This window comes from Primulina tabacum, chromosome 1 (assembly GCF_025594145.1).
Source record: "Primulina tabacum isolate GXHZ01 chromosome 1, ASM2559414v2, whole genome shotgun sequence".
Lineage (NCBI taxonomy): Eukaryota > Viridiplantae > Streptophyta > Magnoliopsida > Lamiales > Gesneriaceae > Primulina > Primulina tabacum.
The window spans coordinates 8,425,481-8,441,764 of record NC_134550.1 but is presented as its reverse complement, the minus strand read 5'-3'; the positions used below and the strand labels follow the sequence as shown (position 1 = coordinate 8,441,764).

General features: G+C 33.0%; 2 protein-coding genes across 3 annotated transcripts; both read left to right on the top strand.

The window, feature by feature from the left end:
• The first annotated feature begins 273 nt into the window (after positions 1–273).
• Positions 274–3,071, top strand: LOC142539508 (small ribosomal subunit protein uS10y). The gene is made up of 4 exons (XM_075645029.1): positions 274–400; positions 524–653; positions 2,273–2,386; positions 2,765–3,071. Exons 2-4 carry the CDS (start codon positions 542–544, stop codon positions 2,905–2,907), a joined length of 369 nt encoding a protein of 122 aa, XP_075501144.1. The 5' UTR covers positions 274–400; positions 524–541; the 3' UTR covers positions 2,908–3,071.
• Positions 3,072–10,529: 7,458 nt separating this feature from the next.
• Positions 10,530–14,844, top strand: LOC142539495 (UMP-CMP kinase-like). 2 transcript variants are annotated; one of them, XM_075645016.1, is made up of 9 exons: positions 10,530–10,777; positions 10,872–10,931; positions 11,661–11,715; positions 12,219–12,336; positions 12,417–12,573; positions 12,893–12,973; positions 13,063–13,107; positions 13,462–13,526; positions 14,545–14,844. In XM_075645016.1, exons 1-9 carry the CDS (start codon positions 10,712–10,714, stop codon positions 14,546–14,548), a joined length of 651 nt encoding a protein of 216 aa, XP_075501131.1. In that variant the 5' UTR covers positions 10,530–10,711; the 3' UTR covers positions 14,549–14,844. The 2 variants fall into 2 exon arrangements, with proteins under 2 accessions (XP_075501131.1, XP_075501123.1); XM_075645008.1 differs by having other exon boundaries at positions 13,063–13,170.
• Positions 14,845–16,284: the final 1,440 nt, after the last annotated feature.

Here is a 16,284-nt window from a genome sequence, read left to right as displayed (position 1 = left end):
TTTGGATTATTTGTAAAGATTTCCTATAAATAGATCTCTCATTTGTGAAGAAAATCACAATTGAGTAGAGAGAAAAATATTATAAAGTGTGTAGTTTGGTAAATTTTGAGAGTTTGAGATTTTTACTTTTTACCATAAATTTTTACTTTTTCACAACAATGTCCAAATAATTGGAATGCCAATGTGTCGGTTTCAATATGACAGTAAAATTGGGCTTGGCCCAACCCTCTACAATTAACACACATCTACTCCAAGGTGAATGGACTAGGCCCATTACCGCTTGGTCCATTAAAAATTCGCCTAAACCCTAGCTTTTATAAATGAACTAAAATTTTACCTGCTAAAACTCCACGAATTTCTCAACTTAGCCGCCGTCTCGATTTTCGATTTTCCTCATCAGGTGATGTCCGAGCTGCAATTGTTGCAGTACTTTTGATTTATTCCGTCATCGAGTTGATTTTGTGGTTTCGTTTTGTAATAATGTAAATTGATACGTCTTTTTCTCGTCTCTGTATCTGCACAGGTATTCACAGGCGAAAACATGGCGTACGCAGCTATGAAACCGACGAAGCCTGGGCTGGAAGAGCCTCTGGAGCAGATTCACAGGATCCGTATCACCCTGTCTTCCAAAAACGTGAAGAATCTGGAGAAAGGTATACTGTGTATTCTCAAACGTTTTGTACTTAGCGTGTTGTAGTAATGACTTTTTTTCTTTTGAACGGATTTGTTTTAATTGGTTATTTTTTTCGTGTAACGTGTGTAGTGGTTAAACTTCATATGGTTTTTCATTATTAGCGGTAAAGAATTTTGTTAGTGTTTGGTAGTGTGTGAGCGTCTTGGTGTTTCTGGAGATTGTGTTGGAGAAAGCTATCTTTAGTTGCATTCTCTGAATGATATATTTTTCACTTTAGATTAGATATCATGTAATTGTAAAGATTTGTTTGGTCGATGATGTACCATGATATTTACTAAGCTTTGTTGTGCCTTGTCGAAATGTATTGTAATCATAATTATTAAAAGCAAAAGGTTGTTTTAAAAGATAATTTGATGTGATCTAAAAGTTTAAAAAATTTAATGCATATAACTAAATATTTACCTTTCAAATTAGTGAATGATAGTAATAAAATGCTTATAAGTTCATGGTAAAATGAAGTACTCCTATGTTGCATTTCACCTTGGATTTATCATCTCTAATTCTAAGGCAGAAGAAATGCACTCGAACTTTTAATGATAGAGGTACTGTGATGTATGTTCTATTTTGGGATAATGAAATTGTTATTGATATATGCAGTTGATCCCGTGGTTCTAAAATTCGCTAGGCATTAGTCGGGCGCCAGTCTAGCGCCTAGAGCCTAGGCGGGGACTAGGCGCCGCTAGGCGGATTCCACGGTATCACGAGACTTGTAATGGTTCTTAGACTAAATTTCAGCCCAAATTTTGTTAAAATTCAATTGACACCTTGTCCATTCCTCATACTTCTTCTTTTTAAGGAGGATCAGAATAATAGGCGATGCAAAAAAAAAATCAAAATAAAGAAAAAAGTACTTTTACGGTCTGGTTCGATTTTCTTATATGTGTAGAAGTAAACAGACAAAGAAGATGAGAATGGCATGTTAGGGCAAGCGTGCCAACAAATCAAGGTTTTAATTGAGCTTTCAATCCCAAAAAATTAAAAGCACGAGCTTATAATTCTTCTTTATATCATGTTCTAGTTTAATTCGGTTTTCCAAAAAAAATTTGCCAAAAAAACTTTAAACACCTAGGCCCGTCTAGGCCTGCCTTGAACCGCCTAGGACCGCCTAGACCCACTAAAAGCGCCTAGGCGCCTTTGCCGCATTGGCTGGCCGCCGAGAACCTTTTCGGTGTGCGGTCAAGCGGCGACTAGCGCCTAGGCTAGCCCGAGTTTTAGAACATTGGTTGATCCTATTCATGTTAGGTGTTGTACTATCCTCTTGTTATTAGAATGATGATGATTTATTATGTTTGTGTTATTGTGTATGCTTCTTGTTAATCAAGAAAAAAATTCAGTTTTACGCCAGCTGAGCAACCTGAAAATGTGATAATTGTTTACAGAATGCTTTTGCTAGTAATTACCTGGTTCTGTCACAGAAGTGCAAAATATTTTGTTTTCTTGCTGGGAATCTTATCATGTGATGATATGAGGTATTACTGATTTTAGCCGGTTCTAGGACTTGGAAACAATTACACCCTCGCAATTCCGTGTCTTTTGGTGTGTTGCTTTCTGTGTTGTTGACTTGAGTCTTGTTAACAGTTTGTGCTGATTTGGTGCGTGGTGCCAAGGACAAAAAGCTCCGGGTAAAGGGACCTGTTAGAATGCCTACCAAGGTTCTTAATATCACGACTAGGAAGTCTCCATGTGGTGAAGGTATTAAATATTTCACAGGAGTTTAATGTTTTCGAATTTTTTATGCGGGTTTTTACCTTTTGTATTGATGATATTGAAATAATTTGTTATGAAAATATTGCCAAGCTTAGTTCCAAGATGTTATTTCTAGAATAGTTGGTGGGAAGGTTTTAGTGTGGCAGTTTTTACAGAGGAACAGAAGTTGATTTATTCATTTTTTGTGTAATGTAATGTCGTCACTGGCTATGCAACCAAGAAATGTTGAAGCATTTGTACGCTGTAGACCACTTGTTTGATATTTTGCTCTTTGAATGCGTTGCCATTTAGTTAGTTCAACATTTATTCCGGAAACTGATGTACTGTTTTGACATCTTTGTGTATTCGTATATTTTTGCTTAGGTACTAATACATGGGATAGATTTGAGCTCCGGGTTCACAAGCGATTAATCGATCTTTTTAGCTCTCCAGATGTTGTTAAGCAGATCACCTCAATAACCATCGAACCTGGTGTAGAGGTTGAGGTTACCATTGCTGATTCTTAGACCTCCCAATCGTTGTATTTTCCCAGTTTCTGTTTTTAATATGTGCTATCAGATGACTCGGGAGTGGTTTAAAATATGTAGCATTGTTTCTTTTTTGCTATTTAAATTTTGGATGTCGAACTATTAATGACATGGAATGTGGTTATTTTCCAAATTGTGTTGAATAGTTTTCTACTTTTGAGTGATGAACGTTGATGCATAAATTGTCGGGATGTCACATTGCTCGCGTTGCAAGTTTGCTAAACTTGGAGGAATGTGCAAGCTTTAGCTCTAATGTGGAAGACACGGCTGTATTGTTCTCTTTGAACACGTCTTAGGAGCTTAGGTGTCGTTCGCGTAATTCAAAACTTGATTCATGCTCCATGGCATATTACATTGTAAGAATTGTGGACATGAATACCATTTGCGAAAAATTTGTGGTGACTGTATTTCATCAGATTTGCGTCAAAACAGAGCAAGTGTTCGTGATTGTTGTGGCAATGTTGCACGATTTGGCAGTGTTACTGGTAATTGATACTAAAGTTGCAGTTGATCTCTGTTTTTTCCCTTTATTCTTTCTGGTTACTTTACAAACACTTTCCAACTGAAATCTGATCATTAGTTAAGATGATTGATCTGAATAATTCTATTTATGGGAAAAAAACGAACAATTCATGAGAATGGCCAGAGAAGATCCTTCGGATTTTTTTCATCTTTAATTTCAAATTTTTTATGTAGATTTTATTTCGGATAACGCGAATCGTTTGGACCCGGAACGTTCAATCGATTGGTGTAACATGAGATATGTAGAACCAAAATCGTTATTATGGATGTCCGTAATTGCATTCAACTAAAACGCGAACAATAACATTCTGATGCAGCCATGTAACACTCTAAGTGAGGTAAAATCTGTACTATCTACAACACAATCCTTTAAAAAATCATCGAGAACGCAGCTCATTCCCTACCAACACTCATAATATTCCAAGTACCATTCAACAAACTTCTTCGGCCCCGACTCCAAATCCGTTTTTGGTCTATACTCAAAGCTCCCTCTTGGCATAACTGATATCAGCATGCGTGAACGACATGTCGCCATTTACCGGCAATGGCTGAAGCTTCTTCTTTGCCTTAACCTTCAACAATCTCTCCGATGTTCGAACTAGCTTCTTGATGATGCATGTGCTATATTAGATATTATAATTGTGAGAGCAATCAAGATAAATGTGTCAAAGCTAAGATTACGTATTCAATAAATATTTTTAACTGAACAAAGTGGCATTAAATTCTGCTCCATAACAATTGAATGTCCACTATTTTTAATTCAGATAATATTTTTTTTGTAAAATGTTATTTCACATTTTTTTAATTCAAAACGAAATGAATTTTAAAGAATTTCGCCACGTTCTATTGTCAATTGTTTTTTTTATTAAACTTAATGTTGATATTATGGCCTTAGCCCATTTTCTCATCGTGGCCCTAATATTGGCCCATAATTGTATTGGGACCATGTTTTTTTGTTCACTAAAAGCCCACTTCCTGTATATTTTGATGTCCACATTCAGCCAAAAAAATACGTGGCGGCGCGTGTAACCACGCGCAACTACTTCACGGTGGTTTCAAACTTTCGTCAAGTGAATAATTTCATCAAGTTCCCGCCTCTAACGTAGTTCGTGACATATGTTTTTAGAATATGCTTACAAGAAATGCAATTTACCTTTTCTTTATAATTTATTCTAATCATATCTTCACTTTTTCCGTTTCTAATTTTCAATTATTTAAAATGCCCGGCTATTTTCTCCATTCCATCCTTCTTCTTTGAAATAGCCATTTACTTGATATATGCATTTTTTATATTTTATTATTTTTTAAATACTTGTCATATCAATCTCATATTCAAGACATATGTAAAAAATACGAAATAGATGTACATTATAATTCACGACTCAATAATAATAATAATAATAATATCAATCTCATATTGGCATCAACCTCTATCTCAATATTGTAAATTTAAGAACATAGGTAACATGATCCCAGAGAAATCGATCATAACATAAGAGAAATGCAAGATCTATATACTCCGATGACAAAGACTTGTGTGAGACGGTCTCACATGAGACCCACTCTACTCCGATTTATTTCGAGACATTAGGTTAATATTTTCAGACATGAATCTCACATACAATTAGATCTAGCACAAGTGAATTCATTGCTCTCGTGCTAAGTTTGGAATTTTCACATGTTTCCCAAAACAAATTAAACTTTGTTGGCTTTGCTAAAATAATAAAAAAATTAAACTCGTTGGCAGCGCGTGTCAAACATGAAAAAACCAGATGGTGCTGTTGCGCGCGTGGTGCACTTCTACAAATGTCCAGCTAAAAGATACAACCACAGCTCACATAAAGTGACAAAATGCGTGAGACATGTGGGCCATTGTAATGAGCCCAATAAGTGGGCTTATGGTTTTTATATTGGGTTTATTATTGAGCCTACAATTGAGCCCAAAAATCATAATCCCACTGAGCTGTGTAAGTGGGCCCAAAAATACCTTATTTATTTCCAAAAATACTTTATTCATTTATTTTAAAGCAACTTCTCATGTCCACACGTTTTCAATATTCTTCAAATTGGAAAATATAATATACAAATTCTTATCTGGGAGAGAAATATATTTTTAAGTATATAATGAAAGTTTTCGTTTGTTTCAAAATTTTATTATTAAATTAGATAAAATTTTCATAAAGCTTAGTACTGTTATTGTATAATACGATGATATAATATTTTATTTGGATTATGTATATGTATTACGCGAATACATATTGTAAGGTAGTTATTTTGCGATGTTTTATGATTAAAATATATTTTTTGTTTTATTACTTATAGCATATCATAGCCTACACTGAATCAAAATTCTAACTCCGTGCCCTGGACGCGAATACGGTACCATTAGTTAACATATGTCTCTATTTGGTGGTGTTGTATCAGGGGCATTGTCCGCAGTGACGAGGAGGCAAATGAAGCGAAATGTATCATCAAAAGGAATGGGTGGCGACTCTTGAAAGTAAAGTACCTTCGGGGCAATTGTTCTTTTTGTAGTTTCACGCTTAAATTACGTATATTATTCATCCCTATTCGTCTTCTTAAACTTGCATATTCGTAGATTTTTCAGCCGACACACATTTGAATAATATAGTTTTGAAAATAATAATTTTGTTCCCAAACAAAAATATTTAATAATATTATAATTGTTAATATAATAATTATTTATTTAAATGTATTGATTTTTAAATAGTATTAAACAAAAATATATTAATGTATCTATATATATGTAATTAAAATAATAGTTAACAAATATTTATTATCTCAATAAAAACAAATTTAATCGTGAAATTTAAATTTATAATGATACGCATAATAATTATGAACTATAAAAGTATATACATTTTTTTAATTCATCAAAATTAAATAAATAAATTTTAAAATAATTATTTGAAAAGAAAAAAATTATTTTAAAATTTGTTACAATATTTTTTTTAAAATACTAACAACATTATTATTTTATAATAATTTGTTATGATACTTAAAAATTATTAGAAATTAATAATCTAATTAAATTGTTTGTCATCATATTTATGAAAAATTACACAAAGGTAGATTTTTTTTTTTTACCTAAATTAATTTGACTAAGTCTCATGTGAGACGATCTCACAGATCTATATTGAAGCAGTGAGGCGACTCAAATAATATCTTGAGTGAAATAATAATTTTGATATAAAACAATATTTTTTCATGAGTCGGATGTGTAGAATATTCGTCTTACAAATTGACTCATGAAATGGTTTCATAAAAATTTTTTTGGATTGACTTTAATATTTTCTTAAATTTAATAAAATACAAATATATAAAAAAACATTGTATATTTATATCAATATTAAAAAATCATTTGATGAATATTAGGTAATTTAGAGTAAATAAATAAATATGAAATATATTTGTTTTAAAAATAGAGTTTAAATAACGCTCTCTTAAACTTTTGTATTGATGTTGTTATTTTATTGAATTTAAGTTATAATTTTGGGTTTTATGTTACTTTAATATATTTTATTTTTCATACTCTCTAAAATTTTGTTTACGATTTTGAATTTAATTAGAATTTTAATAAAAATATTTTTACAAAAATTTTAATAAAAAGTTTCATCTAATAAATAATTTTTTTACTGTTTTCGAAAAATATTTATTATTTTTTAAAACTTTGATAGACAAATAATATATTATTTTTAATATCATTTCTATTCTTTTTATTAGTAACAGTTCCACTAAAATCAATATATTGAATGCAACAGTGAATAATTTAATTTGATGGCATGATTATTATCCTTATTTATATGATCTCAATCGTACAAATTTTTTTATATAATAATTAAATATATTTATTATATCAATAATTTTATGTATTTAAACTTATTTACTAATTTTAATACCTTATGCTTCGCAACGAGTGAGATTTATGTGAATTCTTGTTAAGATTCAAATTTTAACATGAGAACTCTTTAAAATATAAAATACATTAAAAAATCTGCATCAATGATGAAATTTCATTAAATTTTCATTTTGGTTTCGATTTTTCTGCTTAACTTCATAGCAAGTGCTTCCTTATTATTTAATATCAATGATTCACTTATTTTTTTAAAAATAATAATATTCCTCATATATTTATGTGAATGAATTTATTTCTAAATAGTGCTAAACAAAAAAATGTTAATATATTTTTATATGTAATTAAAATATTAATTTATATTAAATGATAAAAGTATGAACGTATATGATTTTACTAAAAAAACAATTTATTGGAGAAACTTAAATCTAGAATCACACACAAAATAACATGAACTATATGGAGTGTATTTATTAAAATAAAATGAAGTGTAAATACACTCTATTTAAAAGTCTAATATTATTCAGGAATAAAAACATATATTCATATTTTATATAATAGATATAATATTCTTTAGAAATATAGATATATTTGTCTAGATTACCATTCATAAGATCAATATTTTTCAGTAATATTGATATATATTAGATATTTAATATTTCATCAGTATGCTCCCAGATTATTGAAATATCTTTTATTTTAAATTGATATTTTTCAAAACAAAATATGAATCTTATGTCGTAAATCGACATTCATCAATTACATTTATAGATCTTATATCTCAAATCAATCTTCTTCAAGAATATGATATTTATTTATATTGAGAAATAAAAAATACAAACATGGAAATAAAGCTTACACAAATTTCCCAAATGAAAAAAAGGCTAATATAAGATTTGTCCAATTGGACTATTGTTTGGTCTCCTCTTCACATGACCAAACGATGTTTGACGTCTTTCCATAATCTTATCTTTTATGTGGGTCTACACCTAAATAGCTAATAATCATTTCATTCCTAATTCTATCATTACGCATTTTGCCACATATCTATTTTAACATACGCATCTTTGTTGCCGTCATTTTACGCATATGTAGTCCTGTAGTGGCCCAACACTCCAATTCATAAAACATGGTTGGTCAAACAATGGTCTTATATAACATTATCCTTTCAATCTCGTAGACATCTTTCTAACGCATAAAACTCTTGATATCATCCTTCATTTCATCCATCCTGCTTTAATCATATGGTCTATATCATTTCTAATGTCCCCAGTCTTTTGGATATAGATCATAAATAGAGAAAAGCTTCACACTCTGACACTTCTCGACCATCAATCTCAATTGGACTACCAATTTTTTGAGATTTAGGACCATATCATCTGCAAACAACTTACATCAAGGTACATATTCCTGATTATATCTCGTCAGCTCATCCATAACCAAAACAAAGAGGCGAGAGCTTAAAGCCGATTCTTGATGAAATCCTACTGCCACATAAAATTCACATAACATCCCTCCAACAGACGTAACACTAGTTATAACACATCCATAGATATCTTTAATGATCTTGATGTAGTATTGAGACACGTGTTTCTTTCCAAGTATCCACCAGATTAATTTTCTAGGCACTCTATAATAAGTTTTCTCTAAGTTGATAAATATCATATGCAAGCTCTTCTGTTGTTCTTTTTATTTCTCAATCATTTTTCTAATCAAGAAAATATCTGCCATTGTATATCTACCTGGCATAAAACCAAATTGGCCGGTTGATATTTTAGTTATGCTCCTAAGTTTCCTCTCTATCATTCGCTCTCATAACTTCAACTTATGTCTAATAAGCTTAATTTTTCTATAGTTTGAGCAGTCTTGTATATAAATTTTATTCTTATAAATTGGTAATACAATACTATATTTCCAAGATTTCGACATTTTCCTATTATCTAGAATCCTATTAAATATCTCAACTTCGTATAGACACTCTCACACCTCAATTGGTATCTCATATGGTCCAATTGCCTTCCTCGGTTTCATCCTCTTCCGTTGCTTTGTTACTTCCTTAGCATTAGCTCTACAACGGAACACTAGATGTCTTATTTCCTACATCTCATGTCTACCTATATTTAACTCTTCCGTACTTGTTTTATTGAGTAGGTTTTTAAATAATCTTCCACCTATCTAGGATAACTTATCTTGAATTAAAACTCTACCGTCTTCATGCTTGATGCACTTGACATGGCTGAAGTTTTTAGTATTCCGATCTATGACTTTCACTATCTTAAAAATATCTTTATCTCTTTCTTAACTAGTCTATCGTACAATTATTATAAGCTCGATCTTTTTTTAGCATCTTATACTGCTCTACTACTGAGACTTTTGACTTGTTTATACAACTCATGCAATCTTTGGTCTCTAACTTCTTGTTAGTCCTCTCATCAAATTGTTGTAAAATATCTCATATAAGTTTTTGAATTATTGCTTTAGTTTATACGCCAATCAATTGGATTGGATTGATGGTCCCCTGTTCCAATTCTTGAATGGTAGCTTAGAACTTTCCAATTAATAAAAAAATGTTTATACAAAATAAGACAAAAAAGTGCATACTCCAAAATAAGAACCACGAAGACACAATTCTCGTCACATCGCCTTTTCTGAAATCGACAAATAGTATCTATGTTACATTTTGATGTGTTTATCTCAAACTAATATATATATATATATATATATATATATATATTGAAAGTATCTCAGACTAGGCAAAAACTTATGTGAGACGGTCTCACGGGCCGTATTTGTGAGACGGGTCTCTTATTTGGGTCTTCCATGAAAAAGTATTACTTTTTATGCTAAGTGTATTACTTTTTATTGTGAATATGAGTAGGGTTGACCCGTCTCACAGATTAAAATCCGTGAAACGGTCTCACATGAGACTTACTCCTCAAACTAATATTAATGGCACTAAATATCATATCAAAATATATAATATAAATAAAAATATAAAAAATTATTAATTTAATGAAATTTCGGTTTTTTCGGTTTTGACATATATAATCTGAAACCGAACCAAATAAACTTCAGTTTTAACATTTATATCCGAATTAAAAAATTCAGATTTCAGTTCGGTGTTCGATTTTTGATTTTTTCGATTTTATCCGAATTTTGAACACCCTAAATATGAAGTATAAATAATTGGCTAATGCATATATAGAAGCTGGAGCTTCGAAAGAGGAAAGGGTAAGCAAGCCATATTGCATTTTCCACCATACGGACCAAGTACACATGGTCACCTACATGTGCGTCTTCTCCATTGGAACTTGAAAACCCATTTCTTTGATCAGACTCATTTCTTTCTCGCCGCAAGTTTGTGCATTGCCGAAGAATCCGGTGGATATGTGGAGGCGCGCGATTTCTCTGTCGCCGCTGCTTTCTTCATCAAAATCACGCCTACTCAATCAGGTAGCTATCGTTTTCCATTTTGCGTGAACTGCCACTATCGATTGGTGTTTTGGGGTAAAAATCTTGATTTGATGATTTTTTTTTCTATTCTTAGAGTCAGGTGGCCCATGGATTTAATGCTTGGCAGGCGTTCGGTTTGCAAATTCTGTATACGGTATCTTGCCTGTTTCTTTCTTCTTGTTATTGTTTCGATCAGTGGGATTTGACCGAATGTTTTTTATTTCGATAACAGTTAGCTCTATAGCTTTGGAATGGTTTAGGTGAAATTGAGATTCTGTAATTTCAAACGGCTTTTCGAATTTCATTTTTGACGAGTTACAGCTTTGAAGAAATTAAATTCATTGCCAAATGGGGACAATAGAATGTTGACTTCATGTTTCTTATACGTTGTGCTTGTGCAATCTTATTTTTTATTCCATTCTTTTGTTAAGTCTTGAGGCAACGATGTTTATTAATTGGTGATTGTGATTTACCTTAAATTTGAATGGGAATATTTTCCCTGCAAGGACCATGATTTTGCCGTTTATTTTGTTTGCTCTTATTGTGAATGGTAATATTACCTGCTAGGACATTGATTTCGATGTTCATTTGTTAGCTTTTATTGCTCATCTCTTGAATTAGTATTTACCATGCCTCACTGGGAGTAGTTGACAATACCCTTTTGGGTGTAGCAATGAAATTTACTTCATGAAACATGAATTGTTTTGTTTCTTCTAGCTCTCTTTCGTGTACCATCTCGCAAGGTTTTCAATGTTTACCATAATAAAATGCCAGCACCTGTTTCGATTATGTTTCCATATGGAAGATTAAGTCTTCAGTTAGTTTTTCTTTCCAGCAAGATGCTGATTGAGATATTGTTGTGCATTTTCTTTGATGGACACAGACAGAAGCTGGAACTTCTGATAGAGGAAGAAACCCCATTATAACGTTTGTCTTGGGTAATTTATTTTGAATTAAGCTGTTTGTTTGAATTATCACTATTTTTGTTGCTGGCTGAGGAATCATTTACTGCTTCTGATAGTTGAGGTTGTGTCTAGATTTAATTCTGGACTTTTGGTCATAAGATATGAATTATGTTGATCTTTTTTATGAAAACTCATACAGTGTGTGATTAACTTTTTTACCTGATGATGCTCATGCAAAATAAGATATGTTCATTGATGTTATATACTTTTTAAACTAGACACCGTTATGAGGTCAATAATTGTTATAAGGTTGGTAGTAAACTTTGTAAAATTCTCGTTGGGCAAAGTTGTTGCTCTTCCTTCATCTCGCATGAGCGAATCATTTAGGATTATTGGCGATATTAATAGCTATAGATACTGGGAAGGTGGGGGGGAGGGGGCGTTTGTATTCAGAATGGTGCACACATTCGAGAGAAGTATCTAACACCACTGGATTTTACAATGAAATGAGTCTGATAGGGTAGTTGGGCTTTCAGGAGGTCCTGGGAGCGGAAAAGGGACTCAATGTATGAAGATCGTCGAAACGTTTGGGTTCACCCACTTGAGTGCTGGAGATCTATTGAGAAAGGAAATTTCTTCCGACAGTGAAAATGGGTAAGGCCATCAGATATATTCTGACCTGGATATATCCTTCATAAGATCGTGATTTTGAAAATCTCTATATCCTGTTGCAGTTCCATGATCCTCGATACAATCAGGGAAGGAAAAATTGTTCCCTCAGAAATGACAGTAAAGCTGCTACAAAAGGCCATTGAAGAAAGCAAAAATGATAGATTTCTTATTGATGGATTTCCCAGGAGTGAAGAGAACCGCATCGCATATGAACGAGTTGTGAGTTTATTTTCTTCTAATAAGATTTACTGATTTTTTTCCTGAAAGCTGGAGTTCTGTTAGCAATATGCCAAAATACCCCATCTCGTACATATGCTGGTTTTCCAGGATTTACATGATACAACTGGTGTATGTACCCGACTGAAAATGTTACCTATGTAGTCACGTCTCTAATGGATGATCAGTTATGTTCTTGAAATTATATTGAATTCAGTTGATATTAATTTTATAACATTTCTGATATCTTTTATCATCCCCTGGTTATGAATGATAGGATTGATATTTGCATGAAATAATACGTATCAAACAATGATTGCAGATTGGCACTGAGCCAGATATTGTACTTTTCTTTCATTGTCCTGAAGAAGAAATGATGAAACGAGTGCTAAACCGTAACCAAGTACCTCCTGTGTACTCACATTTTTTTTATTCTCATTCAGTCATTGCCCGTGCTACGAAATGGAGTCTAAATGTCCTGTTTTTCTGTAGGGACGAATTGATGATAACATAGACACTGTCAAGGAACGGCTGAAGGTCTTTACTGCTCTAAGCCTTCCTGTTATCAAGTACTACTCTGAGAAAGGGAAACTTTACAAGGTTTCAAAAATTACATTGGTAGCTAGTAAATGTATTATAAAATTATTGTGAGTTTTCATTTTGCATGTTAAGGAAACTGACCTCTTACCTGAAGTGATTTTCTCGTCATAGTTAAGCAAAAAAATTCTAGAATAGCTTATATAGCAGAAATGATCTGACGTAGATTTTTTTCACTGTCATGTGACATGCATTTTTTGTGTTCCCTCTGTTCCATGAATTTGATCTCTCTTTCATTTACTCTACAAACTATGAATCTAATCATACAACATAACAATGATTAAATTCTTGCAGATTGATGCCATCGGATCAGAGGATGAAATATTTGAAAGAGTTCGCCCAATTTTTGTTTCCTTGAGGTTTGCGTCATGATACGGTGTTTTATCATTGTACTTCAATAGATAGTATCTGTTGCTCTTGCTAATAAGAAAATGTGTGGTATCTTGGACACGACTTTATTCATGCAACAAATAAATCATAAATCATTTTCAGGATCTTTTATTCTCTTGTTTAATCTAAAATGTTGAGGAACCAACTACATAGACAAGAAATCCAATTGATTTGAAAGCATCAATTTACCTGCCTTTTAGTCAAGGTTGTAAATGGCGGGAGGCGGTGGCGGGGCGGTCAGTGACCGCCTCGGCCGCCTGGACATCGCCTAGACGATGTCCAGGCGGTACTTAGGCGGTTGAAGTTTTTTGAAGTAATTTTTTATAGATAATCATGCAATATAATAACAAATAGTCATCATTTTTATGTAAAATTTGCAATTAAATAATGTTTAAGCACGAAGAACATTCATATAATATAATATCATCTAGATAATGTGCAATTAATAAAGATTCATCATCATATTAATGTTATTATGCTAACAAAGTAATATAATTACTTTTACGCGGCGTGCAGCTGGCGGCAGACTGTGTGTGGTGGTTGAGACTTGAGAGTGAAAACCAAAAATTATAAAGAAAGTGAGGTGTGCTAGGGTTTTGATATTTAAAATTTGTTGACTTTGACTATGTTTTTAAAATTGTTGACTAGGTTTTTAAAATTGTTGCTATAACTTAAAAATCTTGACTGCCCGTCTCGCCCGCCTGCTCGCCGCCCGCCTGCTCGCCTTCTCGTCCGCATAGCCCGCCTGCTCGCCACTTTCACCAGCCTCGACCCGTCTCCAAAACGCCGTATAGCTTGGGCCGCTTAAAACACTGCCTCATGCATAGGCAGTGCGGTCGAGGGCTGCGGTGCCTAGGCGGCCGCCTCGACCGCCATTTAGAACACTGGTTTTAGTCCATGTCAAATATGTCAATTCAAAAGCACTTATTTTCATGATCGAGTCCCATTTATCTTAAAGTTTTGCTGATTGGAGAACTGTGTTGGCAGGTGACCATGATGATGCACAATGTTACCAAATATTCCCTGGTTTTTGTTGATCGAGTGGACCAACAAATGGACATTCGTGGGAACTCAAAATAAGTACTGATTAGCTGTTCAACCCTGGATGTTTTACCCTTTTATCTCATTTCCTGATACGGGTTCGAGCAGTACTTGTACATAATACACAAAAATTTTGCATCATTTTCCCGCTTCTGGAGACGGTATGAACATATCTAAACGTTCTCTGAAGTTCTGTGAACTGTTCGATTGCATGACCATACAATAAGAGAGATGTCTACTTCTAGACGCCATCTCTTCAAGACTGCAGCTTAATGCCCACTTAGAAATAGTTGCTATTTTGTTGAGTTATTGTGCTTGTGTAGTGTGTGTGTGTGTGTGTGTTTTTTTTTTTTATTGATTTTATTTTTATTAGGTACCATGTTGAAAAAGGTTGCTCTGTTTTTGCAAGGAAAAGAACGGGCAAATAACATTTAGCACCCTGTGAAAACCCAGTAAACACATCTCCTTATATGAGATTAATGATACTTTAACAGAACAAATTTCTTTGATTTTGAAAAACAAGGGATTGTAGAAGACCATTAATTTAAATCGCAAAAACTTAAGTAAAACGGTCTCACGGGTCGTATTTTGGTAGACGGAGCTTTTATTTGGGTCATCCATGAAAAAATATTACTTTTTATACTAAAAAGATTATTTTTTATTGTGAATATCGGTCGGATTAATTCGTTTCACAGATAAAAATTCCTGAAATTTTTCAATACTAGATAAACTATTAAGTTCAAACAGAATTTTCAATTCGAGAACATATTTCATTTATATATATATATTGGGTCGAATCGGGATGCGTCGTTTTCCAAGTAATATTTGAAATGTAGAATTATTATTATTTCCCGATAAGGATCCGTTCCTCAATGGGCCCAAAATGGCCAATATTCCGTACCGTCCAGCTGTTCAAGCCAGTCTGTTGGACCTGGACCGACTCACCATCACGTTCATTTATATTCAAGAAATCCTCAATTTTGAAACACGAAATGTACTGGAATCACTGGCTGGCCACAAATATATATTTTTCTTCGGCTATTACTTACATCTTTTCTTGCATCATGATAGTCAATCCTTGACTCTTGTGTTGCCTGATTATTCCGGTAAAGCGTTGATGATCCCAAATTCTTTTGGTCATGTGGCTTTTCCATACGGCGAAATTCTTTTTGGTCCTCGGGATAGCAGAAACTCCGTGGATACAATTATAACAGACATCTGTCTTTTAGTGAAAATGAGCTTCGGCTTTCACATTAGTTTATTCCCCCCTCTCCCTCCAAAGGCAACTTTGGAAAAGCAAAAGGCTTCGAGGCCACCTGATTCGCTTTCACATTGTGTATTTGTGTCCACGCGTGCAGGAACAAAGAGAATTCAAAAGCAAACACCTATATCAATTAAAATATTTAACGAAACATATCAAGTTAATGTAGTCGAGAATGAGACGTATAATTCCCTACAAAATTGAAATTACCTGCTTTATTTTTTTAATGATGAACCCACAATTGACACCCTTGGATACACACTGTTAGTTATCCCACGTTAATTGAATAAAATATCTGATCGTTGTATATATGATTTTGGACAATCCTTCCTTCCCTTGAACTAGCTTTTGAGAACTTAGACATGTCGCACATTGGTTGGATAAAATACATGGGAGTTGTATATGGTCTTAGATAGACAATCCTC

Excerpts from the sequence above, each read along its gene's own strand:
- LOC142539508 (XM_075645029.1), top strand. The coding sequence starts at position 542 with ATGGCGTACGCAGCTATGAAACCGACGAAGCCTGGGCTGGAAGAGCCT. Across the intron at positions 654-2,272 it reads CGTGAAGAATCTGGAGAAAG|TTTGTGCTGATTTGGTGCGT; the intron begins GTATACTGTGTA and ends TCTTGTTAACAG. Across the intron at positions 2,387-2,764 it reads GAAGTCTCCATGTGGTGAAG|GTACTAATACATGGGATAGA; the intron begins GTATTAAATATT and ends ATTTTTGCTTAG.
- LOC142539495 (XM_075645008.1), top strand. The coding sequence starts at position 10,712 with ATGTGGAGGCGCGCGATTTCTCTGTCGCCGCTGCTTTCTTCATCAAAA. Across the intron at positions 11,716-12,218 it reads CATTATAACGTTTGTCTTGG|GAGGTCCTGGGAGCGGAAAA; the intron begins GTAATTTATTTT and ends TTGGGCTTTCAG. Across the intron at positions 12,574-12,892 it reads GCATCGCATATGAACGAGTT|ATTGGCACTGAGCCAGATAT; the intron begins GTGAGTTTATTT and ends CAATGATTGCAG.